This window comes from Mercurialis annua, linkage group LG5, assembly GCF_937616625.2.
Source record: "Mercurialis annua linkage group LG5, ddMerAnnu1.2, whole genome shotgun sequence".
Lineage (NCBI taxonomy): Eukaryota > Viridiplantae > Streptophyta > Magnoliopsida > Malpighiales > Euphorbiaceae > Mercurialis > Mercurialis annua.
This window is the reverse complement of record NC_065574.1, coordinates 4,681,907-4,706,748: the sequence shown is the minus strand read 5'-3', so window position 1 is coordinate 4,706,748 and position 24,842 is coordinate 4,681,907. Positions and strand designations below refer to the sequence as shown.

The 24,842-nt window shown below is 29.4% G+C and overlaps 1 protein-coding gene and 1 pseudogene across 1 annotated transcript; one reads left to right on the top strand and one right to left on the bottom strand.

Moving 5' to 3' along the window:
- Positions 1 to 702: 702 nt before the first annotated feature.
- LOC126681342 (GDSL esterase/lipase 2-like) lies at positions 703 to 3,045 on the top strand (annotated as a pseudogene).
- Positions 3,046 to 3,850: 805 nt separating this feature from the next.
- On the bottom strand, positions 3,851 to 5,576 carry LOC126683081 (berberine bridge enzyme-like D-2). The gene has a single exon (XM_050378911.1). The coding sequence runs from the start codon at positions 5,574 to 5,576 to the stop codon at positions 3,948 to 3,950; it is 1,629 nt and encodes a 542-aa protein (XP_050234868.1). The 3' UTR covers positions 3,851 to 3,947.
- Between the last annotated feature and the right edge of the window lie 19,266 nt (positions 5,577 to 24,842).

Below are 24,842 nucleotides of genomic sequence, written 5' to 3'. Positions count from 1 at the left end.
CATTATATCATACATTATTGGATGAATCCATCTCAAACTGGCTAAATTTGAAGCTAAATTGGTGAATCCATCATTATCAATGGTAATAGGCTGGTTGCATAATAAGTATATGAATTTAATTATTTTCAGAAAGTTTCATTTAATAAAAAAATTTGCAGTTTCTATTCATCACATCATATTTAGATAGTTTGATTATGATATTTGTGATATAGCTGGAAGATAGCTGGAAGATTTTAATTTTGAAATAATGACATTTTACATTTTGTTAAAACTTGTGTATTATTGGCTATCTATTCACTCTTATAGCTTGTTATAGAAAACAGACAAATTAATATTTTAAACATTATATCATAAACAAGGTTAAGACCTACTTTCTTATCAAAGCAACTCAATTATATCATAATAATCAAGTTTTTTGGTATCCCTTTCCATGAAGACGATAAATTCAAAAGGAAAAAAATTACTTCTTGTTTTGGCAATTAGATATTCCAAAACAATTAACTCAGATGTCACTGAGTATGCGCGTCTGTCAGCTGATTATAAAGTGATGAATCCACCACCGATGTGAAATATTCCGAGGTTTATACTAATGTTTGAAAACTTGATTAAAATCTAATTCGAACACAGACACGCATATATATATACTTAAAATAAATGAATTTTTTTATTTTGAGAGGAATATGGATAGACGGAATTGAAGGCATGGTGATTTTAAGGTCCTATTTCTGTTTCTTGATGTACTTTTAAAGTCTTATCAGCCAATAAACTCATCTGTCATCACCAAATAATCACACAACCTTGTTTATATTTGGAGATTCATTATTTGTTGATGGAAACAATAATTACCTCAAAAACCCTATCGGCAGAGCAAATTTATGGCCATTTGGTGAAACGTTTTTCAAGTATCCTACCGGAAGGTGGTCTAATGGTTAGGGATGGCAATGGGGAGGGGATTCCTCGTTCCCCATGGGGACCCGCCCCTAATGGGGCGGAGAATCCCCACCAATTACCCCCATAGGTACGGGGATGGGGAACCCCAACCACAGGGATGGGGAGGGGATGAGGAGTATAGTCCCCACCCCATGGAGATCCCCATCCCCATCTCCATGGGGATCCGATTTATATTTATACATATTTATATTATATTATAAATTTTAGTATGTTATTTATAATTTTAAATAATTTAATTTATTTTTTTTATTAATTTTTATTTAGTTATAAATATACGATATTATAAAAAATAATAGTATTTTCTATAATTAATTTTTTTAAAATATTTTATGAAAATAATAAAATTATATTTAATTGTAGGGGAACGGGAATCCCCATGGGGATGGAAAATTCATGGGGATGGGGACGGGAATGATTTTATCCCCATTAATTAAATGGGGACGGGAATGGGGATTCCCCGCCGCCCTATTGCCATCCCTACTGATGGTCGAATAATTCCATATTTTATTGGTAAAAGAACCCTTAAATTATCACAAATCTTTATACATTAAATATGCTTTAATCTATTGCTTACTTTGTAACAAAATTTGTATAATGTTTTAGAATTTTTTTTTGTTGTAGCTAAGTATTTGAAGGTGCCATTTATTAGGCCATATCTTAAGCCTGGTATACGTAATTTCAAAAATAGAGTAAGTTTTGCATCAGGACGGCGGCGAAGCCATATTGAACTTTAGGTGGTCAATTGGAAAACAAATTATACAAACACTTTGTATAAATTAGTTATAATTAGTCATAATTATATTCAGAATTTATATAAATTGACAACGTTAATTTTATATTTTATAATAAATTTTAAAATTTGACACCCTTAAAAATAATTTCTGACTTCGCCCTGATCAGGAGGAGCTGCCAGATGAAACGTTTCAAGAAAAGGTATATAATCTTTAATTTTAATATTTTTTGAAAATGTTAATACATTTTTAATTTGGCTTGTTAATTTTTTGATTTGTAAACGATCAGCCTTAAAACTCAGCTGAAATATTTCAAGAAAGTGAAGCAGCAGCTGAAGCAAAAATTAGGTGACAAAGAAACCAAGAAATTGTTGTGGAGTTATTCAGCGTCGGAACCAATGATTACTTGTTTCCTATCCTAATGAATTCAAGCCGCTTTACTGCCTTTATTTTACTAGCTACGTTATCAGTTTCGATCCTACACTAAACAAGAGTATGTAGGCATGGTTATTGGAAATTTGACAAGTGTTCTCCAAGTGATTTTAAGTATTCTTATATTGTTTTTGTTTTTCTTGTCTCTCACAAAGGGTGTGTAATTTGGTTCCAACTAAATCAGGGCCTGGATACTTGTCTGATCGGTCCAAGCCCGTCTTATTTGGTCTGTGTTTGGACATTTAATTTCTATCTTAAGCCCGGTTAGTGTTCGAGCTTGCAATAAGTCTGATTTTTTTACGGACGGGCGGGGACTTTTATTATTATATAATTTTCCATTTAAGCTTGTAAAAATCCGGCCCAAGCCTGTATGAATTAATGCACGGGCCGGATTTGGATAGTAAATATGAGACCCGAACAGGGCTCGAGCTTGTATTAAAAATAGTCAAGCCTAGTTGGGCCCGGTCCGAGCCCGTGCAAGTCCGGCCACGAACAATGTAGTTCGAACAGAATAAAATTTTTTATTTTTTTAAAAAACAAACTGGATCGAATTTATAAGGATGTAAACTTTTTCAAATCAAACCAAACATAAATTAGTCGGTCAGTTGATTCTTTCGTTAGGTTCAAATTTTTGGTTTGTTTTATACAAAACATAGCTGTTATTATTTTAACTTTCATAACCGAACCGAATTAAAAACCAAATTTCTTTTATGATATCAAATCGAAGAAAAATTCTGATTCAGTTTTCGGTTTGCTTTTCTTTTACTTTTGTCAGAAAATACATGAGATTGGTGGAAGAAATTTTGGATTTGAAAATGTGGGAGCAGTAGATTGTCTACCAAAAATTAGAGCATTAAACTCTGAAAAATCAGGTGGCTGCATGAAACAAGTTACAACACTGGTTAAATTTCACAACAAGTTTCTTTTTTGATGAATATCACAACAAGTTTTATATCGTCTTGAAACAGCTACGAATAGCAGTTTTTATTTATTACCATTTTAAATTATAATTTATAAATATATCACTTATTTGAAATTATATGAGCCAGAGCATGCCAATTATGGACGACCCTGGCTTTAATTTTTTTCTAAAAAAATCTTCCACTTTCTAAAATACAATTCTTATATTTAAATTTTATATAATTGGCCCCCTTTCAACAATATTTCTTCAAAAACACTCTTATAACTTTTTGTACAAAATATTAAAGAAATTAAATATTTAACTTATTTATAAAAATATTGTTTCATAATTTCATAATTTAAAATCTACACTTTTAATTTAATTTAAATTTTTATATTTTTGTATATGATAAAATAATAAGACTAAAAAACATAATAAATTATTTTCTACACTGAAATTTTTATGCACATTGCTTATTTTAATAAATTTTCAAATATAAATATTTTATAGGTATTTGTAATTGTCTGCCCACAATTATATCGGTGGCCAAACATACCGTAATTTGGAAATTTTGACAGATCCATTATTCTTTTAACCTTTTTGAAATATACATACAACTTGTTTAGAACTGGCATGCACAAAATTATATGTTTGCTTGACCAAAATCTATCTTATTTGCCATATACAACATTGTGCCAAATCGGCTACAAACTAAGTCTAAATATAATTGGCTACACTTGAAAAATGATCAACCAAACTAATAAAAGTTTTAATAAAATGATATGTTCGGCAAATGAGATATATATATATGTTGATAAATAATATTTTTCCGTATTTAAACTCCACCCATTCAAATAAAAAAAATCTTAAAAAAATGCTTGCAGACAAAATTTAGAATTCAAAAGATGAATTATACAAGGTTCTAATGTGTATTAGATTTCAGCTTTGGAACCAAGTGGAGGAATACTCTGTTGATTCCTGAAAACATTATCAGGATCAATAATTGTCTTTGCTCTAACCAACCTATCAAAATTTCCCAAGAAATATTTTTCACCCCAAACCCTAGCAATCTCCACTGCATGATCCTGAGATAAAATATTCTTCTCCTTGATCATTTCATTTACTCCAATGTCAAAGTCCATGTAATTAATATAAGCTGCCCTTGGACCCCATGACACAAATGGTGTCATTGCATTATAAAATTCTCTAATCCAATTTAAATACTCATTACTTTTAATATTATCCTTTTCTTTCCATTCCACTAAATACTGAATTGCAAAAATATTACCTTTTCTATGAGGAAATGCAATAGCTTCACTGCTTATATTATCCATTTTCCCACCGTAAGGGTCTAATATAACGTACCCTTTTGGTTCCTTTTCAAGAATATCTAGGGCAAGTTTTATACCGGAAAAAGAAATTTCAGTTCTGATGTAGTCTGATTTCGCTTTGAAATAGTTTTTCCCATGCAAATACCGGTTTTTCAAGTCGGAGACGGTGGCTCCTTGTTTCAAGCCGGCGAAGAACAGAATTGAATCAATCCAGCTCATTTCTTTATAATCTTGTTCGTGAACTCGTAATTCAGGGAAATTCTTGTTCAAGATTGACATGGCTTCGGTTCTTGACCCAAGATAAAACCCTTTGAATGTAGCTGAAATTCCTAGGGTTTTAGTTTCCGGCAAACCGGCGCCGACGAAGCATGAGATATAGAATTCTTCATCAAGTTTTGGTGCAACAGATTGCCATTTGTGTACCAATTTAGCTATGTAATCTTTTGTGCCGGTCCTTGAAACTATAAAACAAGTCACGGTGTGTGGAACTTTTGATAACTTGATTTTCCAAGCGTAAACAATACCCCAACCACCTCCGCCGCCGCCTCTGATGGCCCAAAACACTTCTTCTCCCATACCTTTCCGATCTAACAACCGTCCGTTAGCGTCGACGAGAAGTGCATCAACTACATTATCAGCTGCAACTCCGTATTTTCTCGATAATAACCCGAACCCGCCTCCTCCGATATGTCCGCCGACGCCAACTGTCGGACATGATCCAGCTGAGAATCCATGAACACTGCTTGCCTCTGCAATGGCCGAATACGTCTCGCCGAGAGTCGCGCCGCCTTCCACTACAGCAGTTTCAGATTCAAGATCAACTGAAATATTATTCATATTCATCATGTCTATTATCACAAATTTAGCTCCGTCGCCGGCTACTGACGACGTTCCTTCGTAGCTATGGCCACCGCATCTTACTCTAATTTCAAGAACTGCCTCTCTACAGCAAGCTACAATTTTTACTAGCTCGTCGACTGTTTTAGGCAAGATAATTGCTAATGGCTTCGGAATTTTGGGCTCTGAAAAACGAAGATTTTGGATAGAATAATCAAGAAGGGTGTAGTAATATGCGGAGTCATTTTCTTTGAATATGGTGAAGTTGGTTATTTGATTTTGTGTTAAGCAAGAATTGAATCGGTGATCAAGAACACTTAAAGAAAGAGGAAGAAAAAATGATAATATTAAGTTGAATAGAGAAGATGTGATTCTTGCAAGAAAGTTAGTCATTGTTGAGATTCTTTAGTTTGGAAGCTTGGTGAGAGATATATAGTGATAAAGAAATAGGCTACAAGTTGAAGATTATTTGCATTTATGGTACCGGTTTTTTGCTCGTAGTTTCAATTTGGTACTTAAATTTTAATTCATATTTAAGCAGTACCTCGTGTTATGGTTTTGGAAAAATTCAGCTTGATGCATGTTGACGTGGTAGATAATAATTGGATAAATTCCTGTATCTTCAAATATCGTATAACTATGCACTTACTTAAATTTATCAAAATATACGATCGTTAAAAATTACGGTTATCATTTTGATACGAATTAAAGTTTTGGTATTAAGTTGAAATTACGGGTAAAGATTTAGTACCGCACATGAGTTAATAACTCATATATTGACGACAATGAGAATCAAAGTCATAGATTTAAGACAAGAAGATAGAAAAATCAAAAGTTGAGAGGATATAATATACGTGGCCGGCCAAAAATTGTTTAGTAGAACTACTCATATTTAATGGGTTTAAACAGACATTGAAAGGTGACAAAAACACCACAACACTTTGCATGAAATTTAAAGGTTTGAGGCAGAGGCATTTTTAAGGTTAGTAAATATAATAAAAAAGAGGATGATGAAGATAAGTATAGAGTTATATAGTGGCAGCCAAATAGAAAATCCAAGGCCTGCCTGTGTTCGGTTGTTTGTTTTCTTTATTTAATTTATGGCAGGTTATGAATTTAGTTTATATATATATATATATATATATATATATATATATATATATATATATATATATATATATATATATATATAATGCAATTAGTTGGTTCTTGTTAATTTAATAAAATTAAAATTACAATATCGTCAACGTATGGACTATGGAGAATTTTTTAGTAATTAGAGATAATAATTACAGTTAACATCTTATTTAACAATTAAAAAAATTCTACCTAAATGATTATCTGATAATAATATATATATGTTCTCTGTCCATATTGATATACATTTGAATTTTTATGTTTGTGATATCTGAATCGGAAAAAGATTCTCAGTTTTAACATACCATTGTTATGCAAAATCATGCATGCAGTTTTAATTTTTTAATTTCAAATATAAAATACTAAAAAATATATAGGATAATTGAATATGAAGATTATTGTACATTATACTTATTTTAAATTGGTGATCGTACTTTACATCATTTCAATTAACTTACTAAAATATGATTGCCATAATATCAGAAGGTTTAAAAGTGATTGACAATCAGTTTTTTATTATTATTTTTTCCTATTACATCTTATATTTTATGTACACATGTAATCAACAAAAAATCACTCCGATATTTTTTTATCGACAAAAATCTTTACTGTCGAAATAATATTATAAATTAGTAACTAAAATAAAACAAATCCAAGTACGATAACCAAAACGAAATACAAGCGAAACACGGTGATAATAAGAATCAATTACCTAAAAATATGTATTATATATCATTGTTTCTTTTTTATCGTTGGACTGGAAAGGGGAGGTTTTTGACGTTTATGCGAGAATTTGATCTTACGATATCAGTAAAATTTTGTCCATAGCACATAATATTTAAAATTTTAAATTATAACTCATTGATCATATTCCACTATTCGGAGTATTAAAAATTATGTTGTGTAGTTAAGAGTTCATATAATAAATTTATTAATATGCACACCTAAATTAGATCTCGTCTTATTTAAGAAAAAGAAAATAGATATGCCTTGCCCTAATCTGTATATTTTATGCATCCACATGCAATTAACTGACATATATAGAAATGCCAACCTTTAGAAATAATTAACTTCCAATGTATTATCAACTAAAATGAACTTTTCATGTATCCAAATTAAAATATAGTATGCTATAAATTTCAAGACATCTAATTATAGTTTCATGCTATCACTGATAGTTCTGCCTGTTATTAAGGTTGATGCAAAAAAATTCAGCTCAAACAAATAATTAGAATGAAAACAAACAACCTTTCATGTAATGAACTGGTAGTCAATTTCATACCTATTATTAGTTGGTGCACAAAATCATATCAAATCTCAGCTCATCAAATTTCATCACGTAATTACAATGTTCAAGAGCTTAAATGCATGTGGTGGTGCATTCGATTATTTAAGTTGGTTAAGTTGTGAAATAACAAAGCCGATCCGGTATCGAATCAAATTAAGGAGATGAAGTTTGGTTTAATTTTTGATTTTTGGATTTTTGTTTTACTGAAATATAAGAACAATTTTAAAAAAATAAAGACAGAAAATAAATTTAAAAATTACTATATTTAATAATTAATTCTACATTAAATTATATAATGTACTTACACTTCTATATATATATATATATATATATATATATATATATATAGAGAGAGAGAGAGAGAGAGAGAGAGTTTGATTGTTTTTTTTTAAAAATTGATATATATTGCCGACTAATATTTTTTGCAAAAATTTTAATAATAAATCAAAATGTTCACCAATAAATTATAACTCAAATAGTGTAAATATTAAAATCTTTTCTTTGGCGCAGCTGGGCCATCCTGGACTTGAACCAGAGATCTCACCCGTGAAGTAAATCATCGCACCTACGGTCCAACAAATTGGCTCAATGGATACAATCTGCTCACTTAAAACTTCATACAGGTTAGCAAATTTTTAGGTCGTGGCCTGGTTCGATTTTCCACAAGCACTCTCCATTTTGCCAATAAGCAAAAAAATAATTAAAATGTTTATTATTTATTTAAGGCCAAATAACTAAAAAAAAAGGCCGAATTTTTTATAAAAATTCCACAAAATTTTAAATCTTTTAATTTTATTCTATTTGTCATGAAATGTAAGATTTTTTTTCAATTATGTCCAACTACGCGATTTTACTTATGCGTGGCACTGCCATATCAGCGCCACGTAGGCTCCACATCAGCAAAATCGCGTAATTGGACGTTATTGAAATGAAAAATTAAGTTTCATAATGATACAGATAAAATTAAAATATATAGACTTTTATAAAAAAAATAAAAAAAATTGACATTTTTTTAATTATTTGGTTTTTATTTAATTCAATTTTCGATCACTTCATTTGGCACACCCAACATGAAACTATCCTCTCATCAAAAACATAAATGATCTTAACATATGGATCAAAGTCATATGAATAAGCCCCAAATCAATGAAATGGGCCACTACTTCAAACAAAAGGCCCTAAGTATATCAAACCTAAAGTAACCATTTAAGCGTGCTACCCTGAGACCAGCACACATATTTAATCATATTTTTAACCATAAGTTATAATATAGGATTAATTGCATTAAAAATTACAAACTTTCACGTATTTTTGGTATTTAACATAGTTTTTCTTTTTGGCATATTTAACATTAACTTTTATTTTTCACATATTTGTTTATGGGACCGTTTTGAATTAAAAACGGCACCGTTTTAACGGCGTCTTTTTGCATCTATATAAAAAAAATTAAAATAAACGCGATCGTGGACAAATATACTAAAAAGTGAAAGTTAATGTCAAATATGTCAAGAAAAAAATATTATGTTAAATACTAAAAACACGCGGAAGTTAGTGATTTTTGGTGCAATTAAACTTTATTATAACTTCTGGTTAAAAATATGATTGAATCTATATGCTGATGTCAGTATAGCACGCTTATAACTAATGGGCAATTAACACATAAATTAAATTTTATGGGCAAATTAGTCACGAACCTAATAGTTATGGGCAATTAACCACTTTCGGGCAAATTAATTTGGGGCAAATTGTCAATTTAAAAAATAATTAGCTTACAAGTTGAGGGGGCAAATTGCCAAAATGAGAGTAGTTACCAATCAACAAATTAGTGACTAATTTATCCATAAAATTAATTTTTATATTAATTACGCATTACTTACACGTTGAAGGATCAAATTACCACTTAAGTCCTATAAACACAATTTTTTTAAACACAAAATTAAAGTAATGTTTATCTGTTTGATGTAATTATCAAGGCCAAATGGCAGCAAAGTGTAGCGAGTGGAAGCGCCGTCTCTCTAAAGGTAGGGTCTACATGCCTTCTACAATCCTCTACTATGATGTTTTTGACCTATTACATATAACAGACGTGGCATCACTGTCGGCCAAACCCAAACGTCTGAGCTTCACATGATTGTCAACATGAAACGTCCACATATTGCCACGTCATCCCTCCAGCTTGCTCCAGCTAAACATTATATCTGGCCACGTTGAAACTGCCACGTGTATTTTCATATCTATCGCCTTGTAGTATAAATTCTTGCTTCCGCTTCGCCTGTCATTTTAGGCTTAAGGTCTGAAAAACTACCGACCTTTCAAATTTTTTTCAATTGCACCCTCACCTTGTAATTTCTTCAATAGCACCCTATTTCGTATTTTTGGCTTTCAATAGCACCCCGACCTTGTAAAACAGTCAATTTTACCCTATTTTTTATTTTTGACTTTCAATAGCACCATAAATCATCAAATTAAACTCATTTATCGAGAACTTATTTGATTTTTTTTTAAGTTAAAGGACTTGTTTAAAAGTGTCCAATTAGAAAAAAGTATGATTTCACCTTTAAATTTAGTTTTTTTTGAAATTTTTCATCCTTATAGTAATCAAATCATCTAATTTTTTTAATTTAGAGTGTTATTGAAAGCTAGAAATACAAAATAGGGTGCTATTGAAAAAATTACAAGGTGAGGGTGCTATTGAAAAAAACTTGAAAGGTCGGTAGTTTTTCAGACCTTAAGCCGTCATTTTACTAGCTTTCCTCTTTTATGTGGCAAATTCGCAGTGACATCAAAAACCTTCATATTTGATTTTACATTTAGGTTAATATAGTAAAAAATCTTCAATTTTAATATATTTTGAATTTATTACAATTTATAAAATATATCAAATTTATATATTAATTTTTAGTTTATGTTAAATTGATACTGTTTTAAAATCTGATATGATCTACTGAGGCGGGAGCTATTTTCCGAATAATTTGTTAAGTGGAAGTCATTTTCCATTTCCACCTCAACAAATTATATCATATTTCGAAATGGTATAAAATAAAAAGTAACTAAATTTATATTTTTAATAAATTATAAACTGCAAAATATGAAAAATTGGTGAACTTGTAGTGTGTAACTCTTTACATTATGATTATATTCATATCTAGCAAATTAATCTCAAAATGATATGAATAATTTTATTTTATTATTAAAAATTTAAGGTAAACCACATGTTTAAGGTGGTCTTAATCAAAATAAAGATTGGCCACCTTAAAATAGCCACACATGATAAAATGTGTTGATGGATGAATGTGCCTTGTTCCTATCCATTCTCATGCTCGCACATGAAATTTGTGTTAGCAAAATCTAGGAAAAATACATTTCTGGCCCCTATTTTTTTACCCTATTTTCACTTTAGATCAGGTATTTTTTACAGTACATATTTATGCTTCAGTTTTATTAAATCTTAGTTACTCCATTATTAATGTGTGTATATGACACATGTTTATTTCTAAATTGAACATAACTGAAAATTAAATCTTTTTATAATTTCAAATCGATCCAATTTGATTGTTTAGTTTGGTTAGTTTAGTTGACATCCCTACCCACTTTCATGTTAGTCTATTCACTTTTATGGGCTTGCCTCGCCAAATCCTACGGGTTTTGCAGATAATCCATAAGATTGCTGTTTGTTTTTGAGAACTTGATCAAAAAGAAATTGTCAGATTAATATTATGGTTACCAATTTAATATTTTTCCTTAAAAAATTATAATTTTACTAAATATTCATAGTAATAAAATTATTACATGATAATAGCTATTAAAAAATATTCATCTGCTATTTTCACTTTTGAGTATTATAAGAATATATGACACAAAAAAATAAATTTTTCTTTTCAATAAAATGGCATCTTATTTTACAAAAATATACGTTTAACTAATAATTTATATCACACAAATTATAAAATATTATAAATAACATTTTTCATATTAAATAATCAATTAATTAAATTCCAAATTCGATGCCCAACCCATTTTTTTATTTGCAATACTTCTTCTAATTGATAGTATAATGTCATTTTGGATATTTTGTATATATTTAATGCGTCAATGACCTCTAGCTCATTTAATTAAGGAGTGAGACATCAAGTTTTAAGGCGTCTGGGTCCGAATCCCTTCGTGGACAAAAAGAAGATGAAAATTATTGAAGATTTATGAAGAAGGCTACAAGCGTTAGAAGCGATGGATGCGGCATCGTCCCGCCAAGATGGCGACTCTCGTAAGGCGATATATTTAACGTAACATTGTCTGAATGGCGTGATTAGCGTATAATTTGTACATATTTGTAATGTTGTATATGTAATTAGCTTATATATCTATCTCTATCAAAAAAAATAAAAAAAAAATATTTATTGCGTATACGTTTATAATAATTCTCCATGGTTGTAGACATGACATCTACTTGAAAAATTATTGCACACAACCGTTGCGCCACGTCATTCGTGCAACAAACCAATTGTGCGTTAGCCATGTGGAAAATTAAATGATAAAAAAAATAAGTAATAATTAAAAGATTCCCTATCGCAAATGCTCATTGGCTTGATGTAAAAATGACGTGGCGCAACGGTTGCATGGGATAAACACTCCATCTACTTATTGGAATTAGCTATACTTTGTAGAAAGGCCTTGGCACGTTTAAATGTTGGATTCTCAAAGGAAAAATTAAATGAAAACCCACACTATGTCCATTCCCATATTTCTTGAAGTCAACTTTGTCATATTATTGCAATTCGGTCCTTTCATGGGTTTGTCTCTCCTTAATTTCTATTTTCTGAATGTTTCTTTACAAATCCTAAAATCTCATTTTCTTTGTGGGTTTCTTTTTGAAGTAATTTATAAGAAAAATTGAAAAAAAAAATCAGAAAAGATAATTAATGTTCATGTTTTGCCAGATATGATATGGTATTAAAATTAATGATGTCACATGGTGAAGTATGATATTGATTTTTGATAGCCATAAATAATATTAATATAAGCACAATTATGATGCTACATGTGAACATCAGCTTTGTTAATGTTGGAAAAGAAAGCAAAACCAGCTGCACCACATATATATATTGAAATTTTTAATAGTCCTCAACAATAATTTTGATACCATTGGCAATGGAAATCCATTCTTTCTTTTAGGTAAAATTACTGGCAAGTTGTTTATCCTAATATATACATCCTCCCATTTTAAAAAATGTAAATATTTTATACTTTTAATGATATTCATAATTTTTTTATTTATAATTTCTTTAATTGAACATAAATTACAAAAGGCACAACTATTTTTAAATTCAAATCTTTATATATTTTATTAATTATGAACCAAATTTTTTAGTTTTCTTCAATTTGTCAAATTTGAAAAGTTCTTTTTGCAATTGTATCCAAGACTTTAAATTTCATTTAAGAATTTTTTGGATCTTTTATCAATTACGATCAAATTTTAAAAATATTGTCTAACTTTGAAAAAGAGTTATTACAAAAGTTTGCTCGCAGTTTATACAAAACGTAAAAGTTTGAATTCAAAAAATAAAATTTAAAATTTGGAATATAATTTAAAATAAAAACGTTTAAATTGAACATAATTATAAATATTAAATAATTTAATTGTAATTAATAAAAAATGTAAAGGTTTGAATTTAAAAATAATTTAGCCTTTAGAAAATTACTAACTAAATAGAATTTTCAAAATAATAAATTTTATTAAGATATTAAAAGATATACATGACAATACTTCTTTTATGTACTGTTCTTCTACAATGTAATACAACAGAACCTTTCAAAATTTCAATAATCTGACAAAAACAACAAATATCATTAATTATTAAAAAAAATGAAAAAAAAAATGTAGAGAAAGTAAGGTATGTCTTTTTTAAACTGTAATGTTAATAAAATGGAACGGAATGAATAATTCTTCAAAAAGAAATATAAATGTACATTTTCACCATTTTGTTGTTCTTCTCTCTCGCAGAATAATTAACAGCATTATTAGCCTTTGATTGATTAACCAATTTAACTACACAAATTTGATTTTATAAATAACATTAATGTTTCAACTATGGGTTTGTGTAGGTTATTCTAATGTTCCAAGAAAACAATATTAATATACATTCCTTGTCCCAATTTAATTACGTTATAGTCGGCTATAAGTCAAACTTATTTGATTTTTTCATATTTTCATATAAATGTGAAGAAAATTTAAACTCAAAAGAATTAAATTACTCACCAGAATGATTTCTGACAATACTAATAAATAATATTTCCTTAGTAGAAAAATAAAACTATATTCTTGATTAAAATTAAGTAAAAAAAATCTATTCAAGAAGTACAAAAAATAAAATTAAATAATCAATGAAAATTTTCAATTTATACTTCGGCTTCCTGGATAAAGATTTTTGAATATACAACACGACAGTCTGTCCATTTCATTTAATGAAGGGCCTGTTTGGTTCAGCTGTTTCTTATAGCTGGTAGCTGTTGCTGATAGTTGTTAAGTGTTAGCTGTTGGCTGATAGCTGATAGCTGGTAGACTATACGTGTTTGGTAAGATTTGACTATTTGTTGCTGTTTATATATAAAATGACCATAAAGGCAATATTTTTTTGTTTTTATTTATTAAACTATAAATATATTATATTATATAATATTTAATAAAAATATTAATAATTATTTTTTTATAAGAGGCAATATTTAGTTTAAATTTATTTAGAGACTTTTTTTGATAAATTTATAATTTATTTTTAAAAATTATTAAATTATAATTGTTTTAATATAAATAAAATAACCTTATATAATTTATAAACAATTAGGATTAAAAAATAATTTACATTATTTTATATATTATAAAAAAAAATATTCAAGTAGAGGTAATTTTGTATAAATAACTAAAACAACTAAAACAACTATCAGCTGTTGGCAAAAAGCTCCAAAATGGAGCTTTTCAAACAGCAGCGAATATTTCAAACTAAAAGTCAACTATTTTAATCTTCGAATGCGTATGATTGATAGCATCAAAAATAATAAATTTATTATTCTAGTTAAAATATCCACATCAATATATTTTTTTTAAAATATAATCGATTTAAGATGAGCAAATATATCTATAAAAATCCAGAAAGATAAAATAAAATATTTGAAATTTGTATATTGAATTAAAATAAATTAAAATATTAAATTAATAAAAAAATCATCAGCAATTAATAAAATGATAGTATGCGGAAGACGAGCTAAAAACTTTAAAAATAATTGGTAAAAAAATAATTATGCACCAACTTTTATAATGAAAATGGCGTATTATTAACAAAAAAAGGGGTTATAATTAGAGATTATTTTCTCAGGATGGAGACAATAAGCTATAGTTTAAATAGTATGTGCGCTAGCTATTATTCGACCGAATGTATAAAATCAAATCTTCTCACAATTGCTAAAATGATAGACTATCATTATTTCATGAAATCATAAGTTCTTCTTTTAATGATGATAGATTTATTTGGGTGATAGCTTTTTTTAATACGTTGTTACTATAATTGAGACTATTTTTGCAGTATCATCATTTTTTTTAGACTGACTCTCTCAGCTTGTTGAGGAGTCACATGTTATTGTATTTTTGATAATTCTATCGATGAATAAAAAAAAAACAACTCCTCACCGAATGATAAAAGAAAAAAATCAAAGATGGATATGAATGTAATTTGAAGAAGCTATATAATGCGTACAAGCAAGTTGAGAAAAAGAAGGGCATAATAACATATTCTTTCAAATCTTCAACATTGGAATATACTATATAATAATACACACTTATATTTAAGGGTTACTTTCAATTTTTATATAGGTTTATTTATTTTTGTTGGAAAAATAATTAAATGAAAATAAACTACTCCATGCCATTGGGATATTTACAGAACAAGTTGGTGATCTACTTTAGCTGCTTAGCAGTTTCATATTAGATTCAGCGTCCAGAAAATCTTAAATTCATAAAAAATAATTTTTTTATTTAATATTCAAATTAATGAGTATATAGTTTATTTAAGATTAAATTAATATTATAATTTTATAAATAAATATTAACTAATTAACTATTTATTTACTTAAAGTATCTTTTTACATGTGTTATACTGATTAATTATTAAAGTTGACCAAATTAATCAATAATATATAATTATAAAAAAAGTTATAACTAAATACAAACAAAAAAATTAAATTTTAAATGAGTTTATGGAATTCTTTTATGCAAGTAATTTTTTAAGTGAAATGTGAGTAATTTTAAGCTTAATATCTTAAAAATATTAAATCTTTACGTTTTAGATCAATTATAAACAAACCTTTTAAAATCACCCTATTTAATCCATTTTGGAGATTTGTGTATAGTCATTCAAAAATATTTATATATGTTTGTCAGTGTGGCAGCCAATCGAAGTACCTTATTTAACACAAAAATTGATTATTTTCAAGATTGGTATAATTGACATACAAACTTTCAAAAAAGTGAGTTTGAAAGATTCAGTTTTAATTGACTTTAAAAGCAAAGATTTAATATTTTTAAGACATTAATTTTAATTTTAAAAAAATGATGTTACAGTTTTGTTGTTGATATATTTTATACAATAGAATTTTAAATATTGATTACATGAAGATTAATTATTCAAAAATCTTAAATTTTATTATCTATTTTAATTTTATTATATTTTTTTGAAATACTAGTGTCGCTTTACGTGTTTTACATGTAGCACGAAATATGACTCCTCAAATAATGATAATTATATTTATTATGAATTAGGGCAATTATATATTTAATTAATAATTATTTTTATAACTATAAATTGTATTTAAGTAATAAATATCAAATAAAAAATAATAATTATAATAGTAATTTATTAGAAGCAGAGTATCTTAATTAGAATTCTAAATAATTTAATAATAATTAAAACAGTAGTAATTAGATATCTAACATAATTTATTTTAATTAGCAATATGGACAATTATCTTTATATATATTATAAGTAGTTGATTTCAGTTAGTACTCGAAATCTAATAACTATCTTAATATTTTTTTAATTAATATTAAATTATATAAATTATATAAATTATAATGAGTATTAATGTAAATGTGCATATCGTCTTTTCCTCCCATCCATGTTTTTATATAGGCTTATTCACCGAAAAATGCCAAATCTTTGCGGCTTGGGTCAATTTTAGCCAAATCTTTAAAAACCACCATATTTAGCCAAACCATATATGTTGTGTTTCTTTTTCAGCAATTTTTGAATCAAACCAGATTTTGTGCCTTCATGTCATCCATGTCACTGCCAACTCAACAAAACTAGCTGACATGGCAAATTCCAAATCACTAACCCAAACCTAACTAAACCAAAGACTAAATCAAATAAAATCAAATCCAACTAAATCAAATCAATTCAATTTAAAAAAAAAAATATTTAATTAAAATAAATATTAACTATCTCAACATTTTATTTTATTCCGATTAAAATTCACGCCGACTAATAAATTTATTTAAATTTAATTTTAATTAATTTCTATATAAATTTTAATTATATTCTCTAATTAATTCTAATTAACATTAATTAAAATTATTTAAAATTCTAATTAATTCAATAAAATCAAATTTAACCTAAATCTATTAAATTTATTTTATTTAATAATCTAATGGATATATAATTAAAATTAAAATCTAATAAAATTTCTTCTAATTTCCACTACCATGTAATCTCTGGCGACCAACAACCACCACCATCTTAAACTCAAACAACCAACACAACCTTAAAACGTTGCATCGAATCCACTATAACCAAACCCTTAGTTGCTGCATACAAATCTTTAGACACTTATGATATTCTTCCTTTTAATCTGCAAAATCAGAAAAATCCCCATGTCTAACCCATAAATGAAAATATATGCAAGATTAAAACCAATCAAAAGATTAAATTTCTCAGATTCAATAAAGATACATATAAATTCTTGCATAAATTACTCTTGTGGTCATGAATTAAACCAAATTCTCTCCATTGTTAACTTCCAAATTAAAAAAAAAAGAACCGCTATTGTATTCGCCACTTTTCCATTCATCACCATCGCTATGAGGGAACAGCTGGGTACGGTTTTTTCGGCCGAAAACGACGACAACTGGAGTTAAAAGGAGTGTCGCGACTGCATCTGAAAGAAGAAGTGCGGCAGCTGACGTTGAAACGAGTACGGTGGCTGAAGGCGAAACGAGTGTGGCGGTTAGAAACAGAGGTGGTGACGGCTGAAATGGAGATGCAGAAAAATTGGTAAAGAGAATGAAAATTAGGGTTTTCACTTTTCAGTGATAAAAAAAATGTGATATTAGATTTTTATTATTTTTAGAATTTTAGAATTTAATATATGAAATAAAATAAAGAGATTATGTGATATGTTAATTTTTAATTGGAAATATTTTATTTAATATTTATTTTAATTAAATATAATTTTTTTTAAAAAAATTGAATTGATTTGATTTAGTTGGATTTGATTTTGTTTGATTTGGTCTTTGGTTTGGTTAGGTTTGGGTTAGTGATTGGAATATGCCATGTCAACAAGTTTTGTTGAGTTGGGAGTGACATGGATGACATGTAAGCACAAAATCCGGTTCGATTCAAAAATGGCTGAAAAAGAAACACAACATATAAGGTTTGACTAAATATGGTGGTTTTTAAAGGTTTGGCTAAAATTGACCAAATCCGCAAAGGTTTGGCATTTTTTGGTGAATAAGCCTTTTATATATAGTATAGAATAAAATATATTATGTATTTTAATATTAATTTTAACTCTGCCATATATTTTCATATTTTAATGCTTATTTAAATTCAATATTTTAATTATTTGCTAATATCTTTAACTGACATAACGCTGTATTTCTATAAGAATATATTAAAATCTATATGAATATATCAAATATACAATTTTATTTATAAATTAATTATAAATTTATATGAAATACTTTCTATCTGTATTTTTATTGTCCACATCCATCACTATTATGTTTCAAATATATAAATATTTGAATAATAAAAGTAAGTTATTTCTAGATCCAATTACTAAAAACAAGTTACAATATATTATAAAATTTATTAGCGTTCGGAATATAGTTTTCTTAATTTATCTTACTCAATATTAATATATAAGAATAATAAAATAAAGTAATATATTTGTGGGATGAATTGTACTCATGATTATATAAACTAAAATTTAAGGAGGTTGATTGTGTGAAAACTAAATTTTAATAATATTAAAAAAAATCAAAATCTAAAAGAGTAATCTTATGAAAAAATTTAGGGCTTTTTATATGTTTTACGGATTTTTTCAGTCCAATATCTTTTATACGGGCCAAACAATTTCTTTACTTTTCATACCGGATTTTATTACTTTGTTGACCTAGAATTTTAAATTCTTCTCTTTTATACGAACTTCCTTCTCTTAACTCTGAATTGACCTAGCTAACCGAGCAACTTGTATCTCTAGGTAATGAAGATGTGTAGATTGAATTTCATGATGTACCTGATAGGAGTAGAAATACTCCTATATTTTATGTGTTTTATATGTCATATATGTGCATTTGACGTTTGGTTTTGAGCTTCTTTGTACTCATTTTTGTGTTTGAGCATTTCAGGAATAATTGGGAGTTTGTCATGATATTCAAGCTAATTGGAAGCCATTTGGATCATAATTGAAGGTTAAAGGAAAGTTGTTCGAAGATCCGATGAAAATAGGCGCCGAGAGCACAAGTTTCTACTTGTGAAATTGACCCCTCTTCATTAATTGAAGATTTTGGATTACTTAGAGACTTCAATTGACTTTGTGTTCTTCATAAAAAATAAAGTAGACCTCCTAAGCTGTCCATAGAATCAAGAATCGACTAATTCCGACATTTCTACACCGAGTTATGACCTTTTGAAGTTGACAGTGTGCAGCAGAGTGGAAGTGTGCGAACGCACACTAAAGTGCAAAGGAGTGTGCGAGCGAAACGGCCTTTCCAGTGAGTTTTGAAGCAAAATTTTGGCTAAGTACATGAGTGTGCGATCTCACACTATAGTGTGCGAACGCACACCCCTAGAATCTCAAAAAAGTGTGCGAACGCACACCCGACGATTTTTGGGTTAAAAAAAGGTCGTTTTGACCTTGCCACATCACCCGAATTCACTTAAACTTGAGGGCAACTTCGAAAATACACATGGGTACGAGTCAAAACCCTTCTTTGAGCTGAAAGACGTATAAATACCGCACTAAACAACAAATCAAGGGTTCGCTTAGTTCGCTTAATTTTCAAAAAACATAAACCCTAGATTAGAGTTTTCTTATCAGTCGATTATTGAATTCATCGTTTCTTCATTATTTTGTTATCAATTATCATTAGTTTATTGTCGAACAAGGTACGATTATTATCAATTTCATATTCAGTATTTTATTCAATCTTAGCATGAATTCTTTAATGATTGTTTTTAGTATTTTTATTATTATGTGTAGCTAAACCCATCGTTGGGGATTATTAATCAAATTATGTCTGTTTAGTTAAATAGGGATTATGGGTTCTTGTTCTTGATATGTTCTTAATTATTGTACTTAAAGCCTAGCCTGAATTGATCACTTAGTCTTTGCCATTTGTTTTAATTTTAGCTCGAGAGAGTAAAATTGGAATAGAACAACATAATTAAGAACGTGGGAGTTAATTGTGCGAGAGTGAATTAACAACTACGTGTTCTTAGGATTCACTTCATAATCATTCAATTAATCAGTAATTAGGTTAATCATTGTGCGAGAGTGAGTAATTAACCTACTATTCATTAGTTTTATGCTTTTGCCTGCAATTGCTCGAGAGAGAATTTTAGGTGCTTCCGATTAGTCCGAACCATATCAGAACGATATAATCCATAACCCAAATTAAATAAACAGCATAACAAAGATCAATAATCCCTGCTTTTCTCATTATTGTTAAAACACCTTTTGAATTACAGCTTTAGTTACTTTAAATTACAATTGTCAATATCTGTCTTTTAATTACAAAACAAACAATATTTGTCTTTTCGGCTATTCAAATCGAGTCTTTCAACTGGTTGTCTTTAGAACTTTCCTTGTGGGTACGATATCCGGACTTCACAGTCTGTATTACAAGTTGGCATACGTACGCTTGCGTATTTTTACCAACAAGTTTTTGGCGCCGTTGCCGGGGAAAGCATATCTTTAACAACTAAGTTAGGATAGCTTGACTTGTTTTAGTTTTTATTTTTTCTTGTTTTACGCCGTGGGTATTTGTTGATTTATCTCCAGGTACTTTTTCTATGGTGTACTTATTTAAAAAAGCATAATGGCTTGGGTCCAGAATTGTGTGGTTTGTGGGAGTTTCTATCACACTGAGGCTGAATGTCCAATACTTTATCCAACTTCAAATGAACATGTCAACTTTGTGGATGGTCAATGTCAATCTAGTGATCCCTATTCCAACACGTACAATCTGGGGTGGGACAACCATCAAAATTATTGTTGGAACAACAATTGGGGGAACTTCCATACATATCAAGACCAATGTAACTCTAATTTCAACTTTGGCGATGAACTGGAGTATTCATATGAGACTGAACAACACCAGAGAGCTCTAGAAGAGTCACTTTCTCGCAAGATGGATATGCTCCTTGATATGATGGAAAAGAGTGATGCTGAGTTCCAAAAGATGTCCAAGATTCAGTCTGAATCTATTCACAATATTGAGGTACAATGTACTCAAATTGCTAGTGCTTTACAAGTTGAAAACCAAAACGGGTTACTAGTAACAATGGAAGCTACTCCAAAAGAACAAGCCATGGACATGGAGTTGGATTTGGAAAGCGACAAGGCATTAGTGGAATGCCATTCCACAAAGGTGTCTGCAGAGGGTGAGAAAGGACAGTGTGAGGGTAGTAATCTTGAAACTTCAGTTCCTGACCCACTTACTTTTTCCATGAGCTTCAATGATGAAAGTAGGGAGGAATTTGGTATTACAGTACTCTATGAGGAAATCGACAAAACCTTTGATTACAAGGATCCATTCTTAGAAGGGTTTGATTCCAAGTATGATGGAAATAATATCAAATATATAAATATCCTTAACACTCCTCCTGTCCTTTATTATAGAGACAATGCATACTCTGTATCACCTGAGTTTTACTTGAAGGAGCCGACAAAGGAAAAGAGGGAGAAGATGCTACCAAGACGGCTTCCTCATGTTAGGTTGTATTTTTAACAACCTTACGCGAAGAGTCTAGCTTTGGACTCTAACTAAAGCGCGCTTGGGAGGCAATCCCAAGGGTATCTTTCCTTTCACCCTTTACACTTTTATGTTTCATTTATGCTTTATTTTTTCTATTTCATTGCATTGGGGACAATGCATGAACTAGTGTGAGGGTGGGGAAAACATTTTGTTTTATGTTTTTAGTTTAGTTTTTGTTTTTGGTTTTTGTCTTTTGTTCATGTTTGGTATGTAGGATGATTTGTGGCGAACCTCTTTATAGATATTTTTGTATGTCTTTTGCTTAGTTTGTTCATGCCTTGCTTGTTTGGTTTGTCCTCTATATCATGCCTATGCCGTATTTCTTGCCAATGTCAGAATTTTGAAATTTTAGTGTTTATGTCCCCCCTATTTAATGAGTTAGTTAAGTTGTGTTTTTGTGATTGAACAACATGTTTAGAATGACAGTCAAATAACTGTGTCTTTTAGCCGACATGATCTAATAGGACTGAGGTGAAAATTTGTACTTCACAATTGCATAATTTATATTGAAAGTCATTTTTTAGGGCACATGAACTTGGCAAGAACATTGTTGAACAACTGAATCTCTGAGCTTTTAAGCAGGATGTATAGCAAATCATAGAGTATTAACCCGATTTGTGATAGGATTTTGAGCCGTATCGAGCATATATGTCTCTTTTGTTGTGGTGTGAGTCAATGTATGTTAATTCTCTAGAATTTGCCATGTGACCGTAGTAAAATTGCATGATTAGTTAAATAAATTGAAAATGATAAATGGCATCTAGGAATACCCATTTCTTTAGACCACTTAAAATAGCCTACCCAATTGCCCCTAGATAACCCAAGTTGAGCCTTAGCCTTATTCTTGATACACCTAATTTTACAAATTTACCTATTCTCATTTACCTCTTTCTACCCTTTGACTTGATAAATTGAATAAGTATTAAAGGAACTAGTGTGAGGATGGTAAACATCCTAAGCTCGTGTTGTTTAACGATTATCTCTTGTGCTATATGATTAGTATGCCTTGTGAAGTTCAAAAAAAAAAATAAGAAAAAGAAGAAAAAGAAAACGAATAAAAAGTAGAAAAATCAAGCTTAAAAGAAAGAAAAGAAAAAGGAAAATAATTGTGAACTTAAGGCATGAAAAGTAAAGAAAAAGAGATTAAAAGTTTGTTCGAGCTTGAAACTTTAAATGTTTGTTCCTTGTGATATTTGTTAAGTTTGTCAAGTCATATTACCCATATTTGCTTACCGTATCATACCTTAACCCAAACCCCATTACAACCCATTGAAAAGTCCATTTTGATTCTTTTTATTCAACGTAATTAGTAGTTGAATTGTGGACTATTGGCAAACTTATGGTAGAATTACATGTGTTGGCAAGAGAGTTTTTAACATTTACCCTTAAACACTTGTGTGTGCGAGAGTACCTTGTGAGAGACATACTTCTTAGTTGCTACACATGTTGTTTTTCAGCTCAGAATATGATTTTCATCTTTGTTTTGAGATTGTTTAGACTGCCCTAGAGATTGAATTGATTTATAAGTTATGCAGGAGTGAGAACACTTGAGTAGTCTCGGTGTTATTGGTTCATGTGTGAGCATTTTTCATTGTTATTAGTTGTTTTTCTCTCTATGTTGTTCTTCTCTAAAGCATGATTTGATTGATTCATTACTTAGGGGGGGTGAAAGTGCTTTAATTTCTTATGTTCTGACATGGGTGTGTGATTGGCATTTGGGAATTGTTATTTATTTGCTTGAGGACAAGCAAAAGGTAAGTGTGAGGATTTTGATAGGAGTAGAAATACTCCTATATTTTATGTGTTTTATATGTCATATATGTGCATTTGACGTTTGGTTTTGAGCTTCTTTGTACTCATTTTTGTGTTTGAGCATTTCAGGAATAATTGGGAGTTTGTCATGATATTCAAGCTAATTGGAAGCCATTTGGATCATAATTGAAGGTTAAAGGAAAGTTGTTCGAAGATCCGATGAAAATAGGCGCCGAGAGCACAAGTTTCTACTTGTGAAATTGACCCCTCTTCATTAATTGAAGATTTTGGATTACTTAGAGACTTCAATTGACTTTGTGTTCTTCATAAAAAATAAAGTAGACCTCCTAAGCTGTCCATAGAATCAAGAATCGACTAATTCCGACATTTCTACACCGAGTTATGACCTTTTGAAGTTGACAGTGTGCAGCAGAGTGGAAGTGTGCGAACGCACACTAAAGTGCAAAGGAGTGTGCGAGCGAAACGGCCTTTCCAGTGAGTTTTGAAGCAAAATTTTGGCTAAGTACATGAGTGTGCGATCTCACACTATAGTGTGCGAACGCACACCCCTAGAATCTCAAAAAAGTGTGCGAACGCACACCCGACGATTTTTGGGTTAAAAAAAGGTCGTTTTGACCTTGCCACATCACCCGAATTCACTTAAACTTGAGGGCAACTTCGAAAATACACATGGGTACGAGTCAAAACCCTTCTTTGAGCTGAAAGACGTATAAATACCGCACTAAACAACAAATCAAGGGTTCGCTTAGTTCGCTTAATTTTCAAAAAACATAAACCCTAGATTAGAGTTTTCTTATCAGTCGATTATTGAATTCATCGTTTCTTCATTATTTTGTTATCAATTATCATTAGTTTATTGTCGAACAAGGTACGATTATTATCAATTTCATATTCAGTATTTTATTCAATCTTAGCATGAATTCTTTAATGATTGTTTTTAGTATTTTTATTATTATGTGTAGCTAAACCCATCGTTGGGGATTATTAATCAAATTATGTCTGTTTAGTTAAATAGGGATTATGGGTTCTTGTTCTTGATATGTTCTTAATTATTGTACTTAAAGCCTAGCCTGAATTGATCACTTAGTCTTTGCCATTTGTTTTAATTTTAGCTCGAGAGAGTAAAATTGGAATAGAACAACATAATTAAGAACGTGGG

Excerpts from the sequence above, each read along its gene's own strand:
- LOC126683081 (XM_050378911.1), bottom strand. The coding sequence starts at position 5,576 with ATGACTAACTTTCTTGCAAGAATCACATCTTCTCTATTCAACTTAATA.